The 19,739-nt window shown below is 48.0% G+C and overlaps 1 protein-coding gene across 1 annotated transcript in view; it reads left to right on the forward strand.

Moving 5' to 3' along the window:
- Positions 1-15,580, forward strand: part of LOC141091125 (alpha-1,4-N-acetylglucosaminyltransferase-like) — a 146,458-nt gene extending 130,878 nt beyond the window's left edge. The window contains exon 3 of the mRNA XM_073576514.1: positions 14,585-15,580. Coding sequence (XP_073432615.1) covers positions 14,585-15,166 — 582 coding nt within the window. The 3' untranslated portion in view covers positions 15,167-15,580. The remainder of the gene's footprint in view (positions 1-14,584) is intronic.
- Positions 15,581-19,739: the final 4,159 nt, after the last annotated feature.

The following is a 19,739-nucleotide window of genomic DNA, read 5'->3' on the forward strand; positions in this document are numbered from 1 at the left end:
GAGGTTATATAGTGGTGTATCAGTGGTGTTGGTTGTTGGGCTGCCTTCTAAGGCTTCCTGACATTCCTGCATTGCTGTTTACCCACTGCTCCGCAAACTGCTTTTTTAAAAGCAATCCCAATTTTTTTTTTTGTCCTGCTGAGGTACTGAGTGTGCATTTTTTCACACCATACAGTGGTGTATGCTCCTCACACAGTACCGTGTAACAGCTGTTATCACAGCCACAGTGAAGCTATCAGTGTGTCACTCTGTGAGAATAAGTCGAGGACATGTTCCGTTCTTACAGACCTGCACTCTAGGGAGATTCCTATTCTGCCCAATTCTACATACAACTTGTAGTTTGTGATACACTAGCCAATTTCTGCCTGTGACATAGCGCTCAGATATTCAGTGGGCCTCACACAATCCATAAGTGTCCAGTGTCCACAAGTGTGTGCAGAAATTCAAAATCTCCCTTATCCTATAGTGACTTTGGTCACAGCTCTGCCATCGAGCCTGTGACAGAGCGCTCAGATATTCAGTGGGCCTCACACAATCCATAAGTGTCCAGTGTCCACAAGTGTGTGCACAAATTCAAAATCTCCCTTATCCTCTAGTCACTTTGGTCACAGCTCTGCCATCAAGCCTGTGACAGAGCGCTCAGATATTCAGTGGGCCTCACACAATCCATAAGTGTCCCGTGTCCACAAGTGTGTGCAGAAATTAAAAATCTCCCTTATCCTCTAGTGACTTTGGTCACAGCTCTGCCATCGAGCCTGTGACAGAGCGCTCAGATATTGAGTGGGCCTCACACAATCCATAAGTGTCCAGTGTCCACAAGTGTGTGCAGAAATTCAAAATCTCCCTTATCCTCTAGTGACTTTGGTCACAGCTCTGCCATCGAGCCTGTGACAGAGCTCTCAGATATTCAGTGGGCCTCACACAATCCATAAGTGTCCAGTGTCCACAAGTGTGTGCAGAAATTAAAAATCTCCCTTATCCTCTAGTGACTTTGGTCACAGCTCTGCCATCGAGCCTCTGACAGAGCGCTCAGATATTCAGTGGGCCTCACACAATCCATAAGTGTCCAGTGTCCACAAGTGTGTGCAGAAATTAAAAATCTCCCTTATCCTCTAGTGACTTTGGTCACAGCTCTGCCATCGAGCCTGTGACAGAGCGCTCAGATATTCAGTGGGCCTCACACAATCCATAAGTGTCCAGTGTCCACAAGTGTGTGCACAAATTCAAAATCTCCCATATCCTCAAGTGACTTTGGTCACAGCTCTGCCATCGAGCCTGTGACAGAGCGCTCAGATATTCAGTGGGCCTCACACAATCCATAAGTGTCCAGTGTCCACAAGTGTGTGCACAAATTCAAAATCTCCCTTATCCTCTAGTGACTTTGGTCACAGCTCTGCCATCGAGCCTGTGACAGAGCGCTCAGATATTCAGTGGGCCTCACACAATCCATAAGTGTCCAGTGTCCACAAGTGTATGCAGAAATTAAAAATCTCCCTTATCCTCTAGTGACTTTGGTCACAGCTCTGCCATCGAGCCTGTGACAGAGCGCTCAGATATTCAGTGGGCCTCACACAATCCAAAAGTGTCCAGTGTCCACAAGTGTCTGCAGAAATTCAAAATCTCCCCTGTCCTATAGACACCTTGTACCTTGTTTTACATTACTATATAGTTTGTTGGATTTTGTCTACATTTCTACCAAAAATGAGGAAGTCTGGTGGAAGAGGCCATGGAAATGGGCGGGGGTTGGCAGCTGGTAATGATGGTGTTGGTGGTGGATCTGATGGTAGTGGCAAGAGCAAAATAGGACCGAATGCAGGAGGTGTTGAGCATGCATCATCATCTGGCTACAAAAGGCCTCGAACGCTTAGTTTTCTAGGAATTGGCAAACCGCTTTTAAAGCCAGAGCATCAGGAAAAAGTTTTGTCTTACATTGCTGACTCAGCCTCCAGCTCTATCGCCTCCTCTTCTTCAGTTGTAAAAAGTAAAAGCACTGAGTCGTCATTGGAGGCTCATGTTCATGAACCACACCTTTCCTTGTGTCCTTCACCCCAACCAAGATTGAAGGATGACGCAGGCCATACTACTGATTACTCCATGGAGCTGTTTTCACATACCATGCCTGGATTAACAAGTGAAATGGTGAATTACCCAGGCCAAGATGAATCTGACATGGAGTACACTGATGCACAGCCGCTGATAGATGATCCTGCTGGTACATTTACTCAGAGCACTACATTGTCCTCGTAGTGTACAGAGCCAGATTCTGACCCTGATGAGACTCAGGTGCCCCTTCCCGCACACTATACCACCATACACGGTGACACAGAGGAAGGTGCACATGACATAGAAGAGGAGGTGATGGATGACCCAGTTGTTGACCCAGATTGGCATCCATTGGGGGAAGAGGGTGCTGCTTCCAATAGCTCAGATGAGGAGCATCCACAGCAGACATCGACATCGCAACAGCTGTTATCTGGCAGGCCCGGAGCACTCCAAAGACAAGTTCCAAACATCAAAATAGTTGCTGGACAGCTTGTCCAGAGGGTCAAAAGATCACAGCGTGCTAGGCCGCAAAATGTCTGCCAAAGTAGGAAGAGTGCAGTGTGGCACTTTTTTGAACAAAATCCTCATGATCAGGCCAAGGTTATCTGTAAGAAGTGCGCAAAGACCTTTAGCCGAGGGAAAAATCTGAAAAATTTGAATACCAGTTGCATGCTTAGACATTTAACCAGCATGCACTTGCAAGCGTGGACACAACACCAAACCTCAAGTGCCACATGTGCAACTGATCACAACGAAAGTAGTCAGCAACGCTACATTGTTTCCCCCACTGTAAGCCCACCGGTTAGCACAGCAGCAAATGTTGAGGTGTCGTTGCAAGGCCACAGCAGTCAGGGAATCCCACTGTTATATCAATGAAAGACTGATTCTAGGCCATCAGAAAGAACAACAACTCCATCACCATCATCAACCCTCTGTCAGTCCGCCCTGTCCACCGCTACTTCCACCATATGCAGCTCTCAAGTCCAGCTCACCCTCCCAGACACTATGAGTAGGTCAAGAAAGTACTCAGTCTCTCATCCGCGTACACTGGGTTTGAACGCCCACATTGCCAAACTAATCTCGTTTGAGATGATGCCATTTCGGTTGGTGGAAAGCACAGCTTTCCGCGAACTCATGGCCTATGCAGTACCACGCTATGACCTACCCAGTCGCCACTTCTTCTCTCGCAAAGCCATCCCAGCCCTCCACCATCATGTGAAAGACCGCATTGTCCATGCACTCAAGCAGTCAGTGAGCGGAAAGGTGCACCTCACAACTGATGCATGGTCCAGTTGGCATGGCCAGGGCCGTTACGTGTCCATCACTGCGCACTGGGTTAATGTGGTGGATGCAGGGTCCACAGGGGACAGCGGTGGTGGGACAGTGCTGCCTAGCCCACGGTATAGGAAACAGTTGGCTGTAGGCGTTCGACCCTCCTCCTCCTCCAGAAGCGAAAGCTCGTCCACAGAGCGCAGTCGTACGAGCACTCCATCTGCAGCTGCCACTGTTGCACACGATGTGTCCCCCTATCGAGCAGCTAGTGGAAAGCGTCAGCAGGCTGTGTTGCAGATGATGTGTTTGGGCAACAGACACACCGCCAAGGTGCTGGCCGAGTACTTGAAGCGACAAACTGAGTCATGGCTGGGCAGTGTACATCTTGAGGCAGGCAAGGTAGTTAGTGATAATGGCCGTAATTTTGTGGCAGCCATAGCCCTTTCAAAACTCAGCCACATACCTTGCTTGGCTCACACCTTGAACCTGGTGGTGCAGTGCTTCCTCAAAAATTATCCGGAGTTAACAGCCCTGCTCCAGAAGGTGCGAAGACTGTGCGCGCACATCCGCCGGTCGCCTGTACACTCCGTTCGTATGCAGAAGCTGCAGCGATTGCTCCACCTTCCCAATCACCGCCTCATTATCGACATTGCAACAAGGTGGAACTCCACCCTGCACATGGTGGAGCGGCTGTGTGAGCAGAGGCAGGCCATAATGCATTTGTGGGAGGATACACGGCCAGGCACTTTGAGAGCAGACATGGAGTTGACAGGTGTGCAGTGGTCGAAGCTGAAAGACCTCTGTAAAGTCCTTCAGTGTTTTGAGGAATGCACACGGCTGGTAAGCGCAGACGACGCCATCCTAAGCATGAGCATCCCAATTATGCGTCTGCTCATGCAAACTTTGACGCACCTTAAGGAGCAGGCCTCTGCAGCCAATGTTGATGAGGAGGAAGAGGAGGAGGGAATCCTTGATGACATTCAGCCATTGTCTGCTCAGGGACCTCTCCTGGACGAGGTAGAGGAAGAAGAGGAGGAGGAGGATGATGGGGATGATTACTTAGGGGAGGAGGATGCATCTCGTGGGGCAAGTGAAAATGTTGGCGTGGCAAGGTCTGGTACAGGGTTTGTACGTTACTGGAGGGATGTGGATTTGCCAGAAAGTGCTCCTCCAACCAGCCCTCGCAGTGCATCATTGACACCGGGAACATTGGCCCACATGTCAGATTATGCCTTGCAGATCCTAAAAAGGGACCCCTGCATTGCCAAAATGATGAACGATGACGACTACTGGTTGGCCAGCATCCTGGATCCACGCTATAAAGGCAAATTACAAAACATCATGCCACAGGAGAACCTTGACCTAATATTGGCTAATAAACAAGCAACTCTGGTAAATCGGTTGCTTGAGGCATTCCCAGCACACAGCAGCGGTGATGGTTCTCACATGAGCTGTACGGGCCGGGGGCAGCTTGGCAGAGGTGTTCGTGGTGCACACAGCAGAAGTGGCGTTGGAGACAGGGGTTTCATGACAATGTTGTGGACTGATTTTTCAAATACCGCTCACACAACTGGCAATACTGCATCGATGGAAAGTGACAGGAGACAGCAGTTGTCAACTATGGTTACAAACTACTTTTCCTCCCATATCGATGTTCTCCCACACAGGTCATTCCCCTTTGACTATTGGGCCGCTAAACTGGACACCTGGCCTGAATTGGCCCAATATGCCTTACAGGAGCTCGCTTGCCCAGCTGCAAGTGTGCTATCGGAAAGAGTCTTCAGTGCAGCTGGATCAATCCTGACAGAAAAAAGGACACGTCTGTCAACCCAAAATGTGGATGATCTAACCTTCATTAAAATGAATCATGCATGGGTTTCCAAGGATTTTGTCCCACCTTCCCCTGATGACACATAGGGTGACAGAAAAATGGCTTGCTTTGGTCCACCTCTTCCTGGGACTTCACCTATTTCGCCTTTTGCATCAGCTGAATGTCCAACATCAACATATGCCACTTTCTAAAACTCCCTAACTGTGCTGCCTCCCCCCCCATGGCCGGGGTCACCAGCTAGCGCACGACACCGTGCGAGTGCCGTTGCCCTGGACAGGTGGGTAGGCCGACTCTTGGGCGCGGGCACTGGCACAGGGTCCCTCATAGTGCAATCAAGTGTCTCTGATGGTGGTGGTGCACACCCACCGTCAGACACACCTCTGTACTATGAGGGGCCCAGTGCCAGTACCAACGCCCTCGAGTGGCCCCCCTTGCTTGGGCAGGGCCCCAGCATTTGCAATGTTTACCTCTCCCTGCTCCTCCGCTGTGTGATCTGGGCCGTCAAATCCATACTGTGCCTGACACCGTCTGAGCCTGCCTCCTGATGTATAGACATATATTTTGAATGTGTACACTATGCTATCCATACATGTTATCCGGTGATACGGTACCCTTTCTCACCTTTGTGCAATCACCTGCAAGCCATACTGGGCCTAACACTGTCTGAGCCTGCCTCCTGATGTATAGACATATATTTTGAATGTGTATGCTATCCTTACTTGTTATCCGGGGATACGGTACCCTTTCTCACCTTTGTGCAATCACCTGCAAGCCATACTGGGCCTAACACCGTCTGAGCCTGCCTCCTGATGTATAGACATATATTTTGAATGTGTACGCTATCCATACATGTTATCCGGGGATACGGTACCCTTTCTCACCTTTGTGCAATCACCTGCAAGCCATACTGGGCCTAACACCGTCTGAGCCTGCCTCCTGATGTATAGACATATATTTTGAATGTGTACGCTATCCATACATGTTATCCGGGGATACGGTACCCATTCTCACCTTTGTGCAATCACCTGCAAGCCATACTGGGCCTAACACCGTCTGAGCCTGCCTCCTGATGTATAGACATATATTTTGAATGTGTACGCTATCCTTACTTGTTATCCGGGGATACGGTACCCTTTCTCACATTTGTGCAATCAACTGCAAGCCATACTGGGCCTAACACCGTCTGAGCCTGCCTCCTGATGTATAGACAAATATTTTGAATGTGTACGCTATCCATACATGTTATCTGGGGATACGGTACCCTTTCTCACCTTTGTGCAATCACCTGCAAGCCATACTGGGCCTAACACCGTCTGAGCCTGCCTCCTGATGTATAGACATATATTTTGAATGTGTACGCTATCCTTACTTGTTATCCGGGGATACGGTACCCTTTCTCACCTTTGTGTAATCACCTGCAAGCCATACTGGGCCTAACACCGTCTGAGCCTGCCTCCTGATGTATAGACATATATTTTGAATGTGTACGCTATCCATACATGTTATCCGGGGATATGGTACCCTTTCTCACCTTTGTGCAATCACCTGCAAGCCATACTGGGCCTAACACCGTCTGAGCCTGCCTCCTGATGTATAGACATATATTTTGAATGTGTACGCTATCCTTACTTGTTATCCGGGGATACGGTACCCTTTCTCACCTTTGTGCAATCACCTGCAAGCCATACTGGGCCTAACACCGTCTGAGCCTGCTTCCTGATGTATAGACATATATTTTGAATGTGTACGCTATCCATACATGTTATCCGGGGATACGGTACCCTTTCTCACCTTTGTGCAATCACCTGCAAGCTATACTGGGCCTAAAACCGTCTGAGCCTGCCTCCTGATGTATAGACATATATTTTGAATGTGTACGTTATCCTTACTTGTTATCCGGGGATACGGTACCCTTTCTCACCTTTGTGCAATCACCTGCAAGCCATACTGGGCCTAACACCGTCTGAGCCTGCCTCCTGATGTATAGACATATATTTTGAATGTGTACGCTATCCATACATGTTATCCGGGGATACGCTACCCTTTCTCACCTTTGTGCAATCACGTGTAATCCATACTGGGCCTGAGAACGGCTGGTGAGCTGTTAAGCAAGCTACAGCACCTGTGGTTTGCACACGTAAGTTTTTCATTTTTTCAGGAATGACGGTTAGGCCTAATTCCGGAACTGCGGTTGACCTGCACTTACTGGGAAATCAGCGTTCGCGGGTAATAATTGTAATCACAGATCCCCATCACTAACGTTGTTCAACGGGTTATCTTCACCTGTAAGCGACAAACGCTGGCCTTTTCAGTGTAGCGCACATGCAGCCACGGACATGTAAGGGCATGACACACCAGTTATTGGCCAATCTCATGTGCCAGAGCCTCACGTGTCCCTCTAGTAAGCCGGACTCGGACCGCGGGGCATGACGGAGTCTCGTTCGTTAACGGAATTAAGCTTGCAATCTGTGCATCTTTTCTGTAGCTTGCATAGTTGAGGTTTCCCAGGTGGAGTCGAATTAAACCGTAGGCTCCACTCCTGGTGGTGCCCTTCTGGACATTCCTTTAAGGTTCAGCTTTGCAACCATACTGCCCACGTAAAACAAACACTTTGCCTTCATGAACGCTGTTTGGAGGGTCATGACTCGTGGGAATAACGCCGCCCAATCAGTTAACCTGCTAGAGAGATCCTTCGTTGCTCCCAAGCATGACATCACACTCCCTAGGAGGAAGGTAATGCCACTGTGGCGACCGTACTCCTGGGGGGGACACAAGTGCACTGATGCTCAGCCACTGCTCGATGAATCTGCTGGTACATTGACCCAGACCACTACATTCCCCTCGCACGCTACACGGCCTGAATCTGACCTTGATGAAACTCAGGTTACCCTTCCCATATACAGTTCCATCTTACACGGTGACAAAGAGGAAGCTGCAGATGAAAGTGCAGGTTCGGCCCACCCGCCATCAGACACACCACCATACTATCAGGGGCCCTGTGCCAGTGCTGTCGCCAACGAGTGGGCCCCCCCTGCTTGCTCAGGATCACAGCACTTGCAAGGTTGAAATACTGTGCAGTGAGATGGAAGATGGGGACGACGAGGAGTCCAGACTAGTACAGGGATTCCTTAGCGAGGAGACTTATTTGATTGTTTTCAATGTTGGGACAGCAATTTTTGGGGAGCACTATACTCTGGAGAATGATAGATGGGGCCCACCATACACTGGAACATTCCAAAGGTGGACATCAGACACTGGAGCAGCATTTACAGGGCCCATTATACACTAGAGCATTAGAAATGGGGCCCATTATGTTTGGAGCATTATTTGGGCCCATAACACAGTGGAGCTTCATCCATGGGGACCAACATATACTGTAGCATTATGTGGAGCTCATCATATACTGTTTCAAACATTATATGGGACCAATGATTCTGTATGGAGAAATAGATGGGCCTCGTCATGAGATGTAAAAAGTGAAGTATTTTTCATTGTACTATACCGCTATTTCTCTGCCGTATCGGAGCATGATGAGTTGTGGTATGAGTTAAAGGGGCGCTCTTTCGCCCAGGGCACATGAAAACCTGGAGCCAGCCCTCCCCCCCCACAACTTTAGCCAAATAACCCCCATTTTTCAGTGCGTAAATTGTATTATGAAGTTAATTAAGGTTGACAAGCTGAAGTAAGAAGAATTGATGCTTTTGGCATTCAAATGGGCACTGTAGGTGTGTTTCCTGTCCTCCTCTCACTGCCGACTTTTATTCCCCATTGACTTACATTGGGTTTCCTGTTTCGGGACGACCCCGACTTTTCCCTATAATTGGACGATCTTGCTCGACCCGACTTTTGGAAAAGTCGGGTTTCACGAAACGAAACTCGACCCTAAAAAAACAAAAGTCGCTCAACTCTAGTTAGTAGGGTAAGGGTTAGGGTAAGGGTTAGGGGTTAGGGATAGTTAGGGTTAGGGTTAGTGAATTTACATTATTAAATTTAAACTGCCGGTGATGGTGTCAATATGCCCTTTGACTGACATGTGTCTGCGTTCAGCTCACCTTGCTTTGCAGGGAGTTTCCAGGAACACCACGTGGAGGAACGGATACACTCCCTTTAAATCATGCTTAGTCTTCTTCTGCTGATTATATTACTGTTATTCAGTAATTCTGCATATTGATATTCTGCTTTTGGTTCATGTACATCTGCTCCTATGCTTCCTAAACCTCTGTCTATGGTTATCCTGCTATTGGCTGGTCGCAGAATGTCCCAAACCCAGAGGAAATATGCAGAAGTAACAGTAGGCACAGGAACTTGAGCGAACCAGCTGGTGAGTCTGGAACCCGTATAGGCAGCAGAAATCAGCATAAGAGCCAATGGAACTAACGGGCACCAGCTGACGTTACCGGAGGCCGATAACTAAGCAGGAGGTAACCTGTGCCAGAATGCACTACCAAGGAGCAGCAGACATTACAGGAACTCGGATACCACAAAGGAGGGACCTAAGCCATTGACTCTACTGAGAACCAGCTGACGTTACTGGAACCCAGATAAGCAGCAGAAGTTAAAAGTGCCAGTGGCTGTACTGGGCAATAGCTGACATTACTGTAGCCCGGATACCACAATGTAGTAGTGACATAAGCCAAAAGCACTGCTGAGAAGCCCAAAAAACCACACAAAGACGCAAGTTCAAGAGCAAAAAGACAGGAGTCCGGGGACATCTCCATCTGTCTTCCTGTCTTGGGTCTTCTGCATTTGTCTTCCTGTCTTGGGTCTTCTGCATCTGTCTTCCTGTCTTGGGTCTTCTACTGGAGTAATGTCTTCTCGGCAGAAGGTGCAAGAGCCACATTTGCCCCCGCAACCCGGACACAGTCTTCTTTACTCCGCAGTCGCAGCACGGGAGGAGGAGGGCCTACTGGCACTGTCAAGACCAGCCTTGAGCGCCAGGTCCCGGAGTCCATGTAGGGGGCTCCTATACTGCCGACACCACGGATAACAGCAAACTGACCTGGAATGATATACGGCGGGGGCGTGGAACAGTGCGGAGGACACAACCATGTAACGTCTAGCGTTGTTGAAACACGATTTGGAGCAGGAGGTACCCGTGCCCTTGGGCACTCCCGAGAACCAGCTGGAGATGCTGGAACTCGGTTTACCCCTCGGGGGAGGCACCTGTGTCTGCACTTCACTGCCAGGAAACAGCCGGCGTGGCTGGATCCCACCTCTTGTGCTTCTGCCAAAAGGTGTTTGGCATCTGTCGTCCTTTTTTTCCACTTTGGTCTAACGAGGTACAGCTGGCATTACTGTTGCCCAGAAACACAGCATGCTGTGAAAGGGGCAGTCACGGAAATGGGCACTAGCTGGCGGTACTAGAGTCCAGAAACACGGCTTGCTGTGAAATTAGCAGTCACAGAAATGGGCACTAGCTGGCGGTACTAGAGCCCATGGAAAACAGTATGAGGTGAAAGAGTCAGTCACAGAACCAGGAGCTAGATATTGGTAGTAGAGGCCAGAGCACTGGCATAACAGATGACGCTGTGTGCCACACAGGCACTTGACAGAGCATGTATACTGCTACCAACCATGCATGTAACCTGTCTACTCTGGCCCAGGGCAGCAAGAGTCACCAGAAATCCAGGCCTGGTTCATTTTTAGGAATGTAAACCGGTCCACATTTGCAGCGGATAGTCTGGTACGTTGGTCTGTTATTACATTGCCAGCTGCACTAAAGACACGTTCAGAAATCACACTGGCACCAGGACAAGCCAGGACCTCCAAGGCATACTGGCTAAGCTCGGGCCATGTATCCAACTTGGAGACCCAAAACTTGAAGGGGGCAGATCCATCCTGAAGCACACTGACAGGGGTGGAGAGGTATTGTGCCACCATGTCACGGTAACGTTGCCTCCTAGTGCATTGCACTGTCTGTGCTGATGATGCCCGAACTGTTTGCGGGTTCAGAAACCGTTGGAACATGTTGGGTATACTGAACCTGTCAGTAGCAGATGTACTGCTTCTGCTACCGGCTTCGGAACGGATTCCGCTGGGCCCAGGACGCACTGAGGTGCCTGCTAGTGTACGCGCATCACTGCTATGCGGTGGAAAAGAGTACATGAGTGAATTAACCAGTGCATCTTGGTACTCCTGCTTTTTGCGCACCCGGTTCAACGGTGTAATTAGGCTTTGAAGGCTGTCCCGGTAACGTGGATCTAAGAGGGTGGCCACCCAGTAGTCATTTGTGTGGAGAATACGAGTCACGCGTGGGTCGTTTCTCAGACACTGCAGCATGAAGTCACCATGTGCTGAAGGCTGCCAACTGGCCATGCATCGCTGTCACCAGCTGGAGGAATGTGCTCTGGCTGCTCTGCATCACCCCATCCATGCTCTATCTGGTGACTACTAGTAGAGCGCTGTGTACTTTCCTCCTCTGGCTCATCCTCATAGTCCTCATCATCCTCCTCGCTTGCTGTGTCCTGCCTGGACCTTTGTGAGGCACCCACAGAGCTTTGTACCAACCGGGCGGATGAAGATTGCCTGGTTGGTGAAAGTGTCTCATCATACTCCTCCTCCTCCAGAGAAACCTCATCCCTTAGTCCTTTAAGTGATGATTCTATAAGGCATATAAGGGGAATAGTCAGGCTGAGTAGGGCAGCATCCGCGCTCACCATCAGAGTGGAGTCCTCGAAGCACTTCAAAATGGTGCATATGTCCTTCATGGATGCCCACTCTGTGGTTGTAAAATGGGAGGGCTGAGATGTGTGTCGCCTACTTTGCGCCTGCTGCAGCTGCAACTCCATAATTGCAGGTTGCTGCTCACACAACCTCCGCAGCATATGCAAAGTCGAATTCCACCTGGTGGGGAGGTCAACAATGATGCGGTGCTTGGGCAGGCCCAATCTGCGCTGCATGGCTGAAAGGCGCGATGCAGCCATGCTTGAATGCCGCAAATTAGAGCACTCGTATCTGACTTTGTGCAGCAGCTCCTCAAGGTCAGGATAGTTCCTAAGGAAACTCTGCACCACCAAGTTTAGGACATGGGCAAGGCATGAAATGTGAGTCAGACCACCTAGGCCCAGAGCCGCGACCAGGTTTCGGCCGTTGTCACACACCACCATACCTGTCTGGAGGTTGAGCGGCGCAAGCCACATGTCGCGCTGCTCCTTGAGCGTGTTCCACAGCTCGGTTGCAGTGTGGCTAACATCACCCAGGTAAACCAATTTCAACACGGCCTGTTGATGTTTGGCCGATGCAGTGCTGAAATCGGTTGTTGTGGTACGTCTGGGTGCAGGCGAGTCTGACGAGGAGGAGTCAATTTGTACGGAGGAGAGGCCTGCAATCCGTGGAGTTGGCAGGACCCGCGCACTTGCACTGTCTACTTCAGTTCCAGGCTCAAATACATTTTCCCAATGGGCGGTGATGGAAATGTAGCGTCCCTTGCCATGATGACTGGTCCACGCATCGGTGGTCAGGTGGACCTTGCTACTAACTGCATTTTGTAGCGCATGCTTAATTTTACGCTCCACATGCTGTTGCAGGGCGGGGACGGCTTGCCTGCTGAAGTAGAAGCGGCTGGGAACGCTGTATTGTGGGATTGCAAACCCCAACATATCGATAAAGGCTGGCTTGCTCACCAGCCAGAATGGTAACATTTCCACTGCAAGCAGTTTGGCAATGCTAAAATTTATGCCCTGTGCTCGTGGGTGGTTTGCCGAGTACGGGTGCCTTTTCTCCCACACTTGTGTGACAGATGGCTGCACACTGGATTGGGAGTGTGAGGATGCCAGCGATTGGGATGCTGATGCTGACGAAGTACAGACAGTGTGCCGCCATACAACACTGCCTGCAGATGCACCCTGGCATTCTGGCGAGGAAGCAGGAGCAGCTGTTTGCAAGCTGGAGTAAGAGGTGGCCGCTGTGGCTGAAGAGGTGAAAGGTGTGGAACCAGCTGCAGGTGGCGAATCATCTTGGGTGTGATGCTGCCACTCCACAGGTTGCCTCTTCCTGACATGCGTCAACATATTGGTGGTATTAAGGTTGCTGACGTTCTTCCCTCTCCGCACAGTTTGTCGACAAAGCTTGCATCTGACTAGTGCAACGTCATCTGCAACTTGGTCGAAAAAGGCCCATGCACCACAACTCTTGGGCGCACACCTTGTGTTCTTTAAAAGAGCCCTGCTCCTAACGGGTGCTGAAGTTGAGGGAGCCGACAACCAATTTTTCCCTCTTCCTCACCCACGTGGATGGCCACGCTGCGCCACACCTGCAAGCTCTTCCTCTGAGCTATCCCCACTTGCTTGCTGCCCCTCATAATGCCATGATGGGTCAAGGACCTCGTCATCTAATACACTTTCGTCAGCAGAAACTGACAGCTGAGTCCATCATCATCTGCTGACTGGGCTCTTCTTCAGCTGCAGGAATGCTGTCTGGCTGGCACACAGATTCCAAGCCAACAGATTCTGAGAAGAGGATTAAGGTTGGCTCCTGGCCCTCTGAATGTCTGGGCAATTTAGTGGGCGGTGAAGAAGCAGATGGGTGCTGCTTTTCAGTGGCCTGACCCGATGTGGTGGAGAGGTCCTGGGAGGATGCTGCGCTCATTAAGGTGGATTCCTCAGCTGCCATCCAACCAACAGCGGTTTCTACTTGATGCTCTCTTATCAAAAGACTGCTTCTGTAACACACAGGGGCTACTACAGTCGCTGAAAAGCAATTTCTATTGCTATTAGATCCGAGATCTCTCCCTATCTCCAACAGCAACCTATTCCTATCAGCTTTCACAGTAGAGTGAGGCTAAAATGGCAGGCGCAGCCTTTTATACTGCCTGATCACACCATCCAGCCAGCCCATCGCAGCGCAGCCCCTAGCTAGCAAGTTTGGACGCCTCCTACCAAGCTTAGGGGAGTTACACAATGTTGTCAGCAATTCTTCAGATCCTAATTGGCTCCACGGAGCACTCAGAGGCTGAAGAATTATGGGATTTCCGATTTCCGATGTGAAAAAAATATCGGAATCGGAAATCGGAATTCCGATATCGCAAATATCGGGCCGATTTCCGATATTTCAATATCGGAAAGCTCATCCCTATTTATGACACATTATTGATTACAGGTGTAGACAGTACAAAACTAATGTTACTTCTATTGACTGAATATATCAATCGATTGTGTTCCCAATGCTTTGCCAACAAAAAGGTTACTATGCAAAGTAATGTCGGTTCTTTCTATTTTCTGTGGCCCATTCAGCAGCATATATTGCAGAAATTCCAACAGATCATATAGTAAGTGGCATAAAGAATATGTACAAAATAATAGTTAGTAACCCTTGCTTAAAAATCAATCTCTAGGTCTCGAAAATAAGGGAGGTGTCAAAATTGGGACCTCCTTATAAAAAGTATGTCAGCGTTGTTTCCCATTATTTACTGTATTTTTGTTTTCTTTCAATTAATCCCAGATAGACCCCAAAAGAGAAATCCACTGGACGCATGTTAAATCAGACGCCTGCAGATTTGCCATGATCTGGAAGTATGGAGGCATTTACATGGATACAGATGTCATTTCACTTCGACCAATTCCTGAAGACAATTTTTTAGCTGCTGAACATGCGACAAGCACCAGTAGTAGTGTTTTTGGTCTCTCTCCACATCATAAGTTAACATGGGAGTTTATGGAAAACTTTGTACAGAATTATAAAGGAGAATTATGGGGACACCAAGGACCTGGAGTTTTCACACGTGTTGTAAACAAACATTGTGGTGTTCCTACATTTACATCTTTGGATAACATCAAGTGCGCAAATGTCTCTTACTTGCATCCTGAACGATTTTATCCCATTATTTATGATGATTGGAAAAGGTACTTTGAGGTTTGGGAAAATGTTCCAACTTTCAAAAATTCATATGCTCTTCATCTGTGGAATTACATGAATAAGCAAAATAAATCCATGGTAGTTGGAAGCAAAACATTGGTGGAACATCTCTATCAACAATATTGCCCATCCACTTATGAAGATATTTTAAAAATGAGCAGTAACTAATAACTTTTAGCCATTAATGAATATGTTTCAAAACATGGTACATTTTGCTTTGGTGCATAGAAGCCAAAAAGTGGCCTTTTTAATTATTTTAGCTATAACACCACAAGGAAATATATGTCTAAATCAACCTATTACGCTCCAGCTCTCACTAAGCATACTTCACAATTTGCATTTTAAGAGTGTGTGTACGTTTCCTCACAGACGCCACCTAGAACAACATCAGGAAATGCTAAACACAATGAACATATGTAATTTCTATGTAAAAAGACTTACTGGGGATATGTTCAGGCTTCTCAACATCTTTTAACCACTTCTAGTTTATAAAATGAAAAGTGTTTAAATGTAGCGGAACGTCCATTCTTTTGTCATTTTCTGCTCAGAAGATGCGCTCTACCTTGCAATATCAACCAAAAGGAAAGCTCGAAAGATGCCCGTATGTCTTTTGGAATGTTTACCATCCTCTTTGATTAATAAACAGTTATTGGTTTCTTAATTATTTCTTAGTGGTAAAAAAAAACTAAAAAATGTCACTAAAAACCAAACAAATAATCACTGGTGGCCAAAACCATCAGAAAAACACTTGGGAAGCCACCAGAAAAAAAACACAAGAGATGTTTCAGGACCAAAAAAATCCACACAGTTTCTTTAAGCGTCTTTGGCTTGAAAAATGTTGAAAGACATTGCGTGCACATACCCAAAGGCTGGTGTCATGTTTTTTTTTCTCTGCAAAAGCGTAAGTAAAACATACACATATTTAGTAATTTTTTATGTTGTGGCTGTGTTGGCATCAGTAATAACTGATGTGGTTACCATTACCTATATTTTATTTGGACAGTTAAAAGACAACACATACTACTACATATCACACTACTCACAAATTTAGATTAAAGCAAAATTGAAATAAAAAAATGACACGTTGACTGGTGGAAAAAATTTGGGCCAATTTTTTTTATTTAAATATCTACAGTATATATAGAATAGACACAGATACACAAATAATAGGAGCTTTGCAAAATGCTCAAGCCAACAAACTAGTAACCACTTTCCATTTATTTACCTGAATGGCTACCCCCAAAGGCCATGATAATGATAATAAACTGAGGGTGGGAGGGAGAGGGCCGCTCCATGTGGGAAGCAATGGTGATCTGATACAGACTTATCAGTGTTGCCTCCTTTTAGCCCCGCACTGGTCCTAATGTAAAAATATTCACTATCGAACAGAAACTGACAGTTTTCAACTGGCTCGCTAATACACCAACCACCAGGACCTAGGTAATTTATATAGTGGTATGTGGACAAACAACTTTTTTTTATGTGTGGCTTCGTTTAAATAAAGTGATCCTGTGCTGAGATAATCTTATAAATGTGCCCTGCTGTGTACTGTGTAATGGCTGTGTCTGACCATAGAGGAACATAGTCTGATCATGCCACATCTCCTGGGCAGGGGAGAATGAAAAAGAGTATACAGACAGGATAGCATGGGATCACAGCGGATTCTTCCTGTGAGTTGAAACATGTATGTCAGTACCTGGATAAGAATGAAGTGATTAACAAAAATCAGCATTGGTTTGCAACTAATAAGTCATGTCAGACTAACTTAATTTCCTTCTATGACGGAATCACTGATTGGGTGGATCAAGGAAATGCTGTAGATATAGTGTATCTTGACTTCAGCAAAGCATTTGACAAAGTCTCTCATACAATCCTTATTGAAAAAATGACTAAGTATGGAATGGACAAGGCAACTGTTAGGTGGATTCATAACTGGCTTAGTGATCGGACCCAAAGAGTGGTCGTAAATGGCTGCACATCCAGTTGGAAGAATGTCTCAAGTGTGGTACCACAGGGCTCTGTCCTGGGCCCTGTATTGTTCAACATTTTTATCAATGATTTAGATGAAGGAATTAAGGGTAAACCGATTAAATTTGCTGATGACACAAAGCTAGGAGGGATAGCTAATACTAGAGAAGAGAGAGAGGATTCAAAAAGATATAAATAAACTGGAGCAGTGGGCAACAACTAACATAATGGTTTTTAACAGGGAAAAATGGAAAGTACTACATCTGGGCAATAAAAATGAAAAAAGCATATACAGAATGGGAGGAATAGGGCTAAGTAACAGCACACGTGAAAAAGACTTGGATAAAGAAGATCACAGACTGAACATGAGTCAACAGTGTGATGCAGCAGCAAAAAAACAAATACATTTCTGAGGTGTATTAACAGAAGCATACAGTCTAGATCATGTGAAGTCATTATTGCACTCTACTTCTTGTTAGGAGTCAGATTTCTGCTCTGGCTATGCAGAGATCTAGACCCTCACATGCTGCAGTCTCCTGTCCTGTGTTTAATGCAAAGGAGATTGCAGAGGAGATTGCTTTACAGCAACTCTCTCCGGAGGCTAAGTCCTTCGTCCCTTCTTCTGAGCATGCTAATGGGAAGAGCTCCCATTGGTGTTCAGGAGTAATGTGCTCAGGTCCTGCTCCTGATTCCATTGGTTCTGCTCAGGGCTCTGGAGATTTCCGGAAGGTCCCGTTCACTATAAAAAGTGTGCATGGCTGTTCCGCCATGTGCTAGAATTTTCATACTTGCTGCTGTATATTTGCTGATGGATGCTTGCACTGGTGAATGATTCATTAAATGCCCCCTACCTTGGTTCCATCTTAGTCAGCAGCTTAGCGCCTGCATTGTGCCAGCGCCTTGCCAGCGGCTCCATTCTTGCCGCACTGCAGTTGCAGCTTATTTCTGAGTCCGCGGTTGCGATGCCATGCACACGCCCTCTTATGGTAGGTCCTTTCGGATGTAGTGACGTTATTTTATAACTACTCCAGTGACCGGTTACCGCATGTGTGCCGCTGAGCACCTGTGCTGTTAACAGGCTCAGCGTTATCAGTTCTATTGTCTGCCATTGCAGCTCTGTGTTCTTAACAGAGACCGCTAATTTGCACCTGGGTGATATCCAACCCTGTGCACACTACCGCCATTGTGCTCTGCATCTACTAGCTGCGGTTTTACCATCTACGGCACGGTGGACCCCGAGTGGTGAAGGCACTTTATTTATATTTTTTTTTAGTGTCTTCCGCCACTCCTAACATAATACTAGCACCAGGGTCTGGCTAGAGATGGCAGAACAGTAGCAACTTCTGCAGTGTGTGCGTCAGCTCGAGACTCGCTTGGTCATCCTTGAGAGGACTCTCGCAGCTGCGCAAGCCACAGACGCGGTAGGGCGTATGTCCATGGCCTCAAGTGCACCGACAGTTACCCGCCTCCCGTTGCCCGACAAATTCTCTGGGGATGGCGCCTCCTGCAGGGGTTTCATCAGCCAGTGCTCTATACACCTGGAGCTGCTGGCTGCGCAATTCCCTACAGAGTGGGCTAAGGTGGCCTTTGTTATCTCCCTACTGTCGGGCAAGGCCTTAGAATGGGCTATGCCTTTACGGGAACGTGGTGACCCCGAGATTCGGACCGCTGCCAACTTGCTAATTGCCATCAAGCAAGTATTTCTTGGTCCGCGGGTCACGCACGACATGTCTCTGCAACTACTCGCCCTTACTCAGTGGTCACTCTCGGTAAGCCAGTATGCCGTCCGTTTTCGGACACTGGCGTCCGAGTTGGAATGGTCCAACAAGGCCCTTATCCCCGTTTTTTGGCGAGGTCTAGCAGAGCACGCAAAGGATGCTCTCTCCACTAGAGAGATCCCCACCAGCTTGGACGATTTAATCTCCGTCTCCTCACGTATCGACCTCCGTTTTTCAGAGCTCGGTATGGAACGTGCTCACTCCAAGTGAAGAACTGTTTCGGCTCCTAAATTTTTTGAACCTCTGGAGCTGTCTGAGCCAGAGGTCCTTCCCCCTGAGCCCATGGAGGTGTCTCGTACCAATCTTAATGCAAACTCGGACCAGGAATCCATATACGGTTGTCACCACCATGTATGTGCGGTTTCTCCGGAAGCCTGTTCCCCGCAATGGTCAGAGTCTGAACCGGTTAACGAGACCTTTGTCCATCTTAGGGCTCAGGTGCTCGCCTAGGCGCATGCGTCCAATGCGCCTCACCATCGAGGCTACATGCAAGTCTCGAAGCTCTTGGCCGGAGCATATTGGTGGCCCCATAGGGCTCGGGACATCAAAAAATGTATCCAGGCCTGCACCTCATGTGCTCAGGACACCCTTCCCAGGCAGAGAGTGGTGACGGTCGCCGATTCACAACTCTCTCCGGAGGCTAAGTCCTTCGTCCCTTCTTCTGAGCATGCTCATGGGATGAGCTCCCATTGGTGTTCAGGAGTCAGGTGCTCAGGTCCTGCTCCTGATTCCATTGGTTCTGCTCAGGGCTCTAGAGATTTCCGGAAGGTCCCGTTCACTATAAAAAGTGCGCATGGCTGTTCCGCCATGCGCTAGTATTTTCATACTTGCTGCTGTATGTTTGCTGATGGATGCTTGGACTGGTGAATGACTCATTAAATACCCCTTACCTTGGTTATTACGTCTGTGTGAGTCATTGCATTCTGCCAGTAGCAGCGCCAGCGCCAGCACGCCTAGCTCCATCTTAGTCAGCAGCTTAGCATCTGCATTGCACC

Source organism: Dendrobates tinctorius, unplaced genomic scaffold (assembly GCF_039654945.1).
Source record: "Dendrobates tinctorius isolate UK_male_01 unplaced genomic scaffold, ASM3965494v1 ptg000049l, whole genome shotgun sequence".
NCBI classification, from domain to species: domain Eukaryota; kingdom Metazoa; phylum Chordata; class Amphibia; order Anura; family Dendrobatidae; genus Dendrobates; species Dendrobates tinctorius.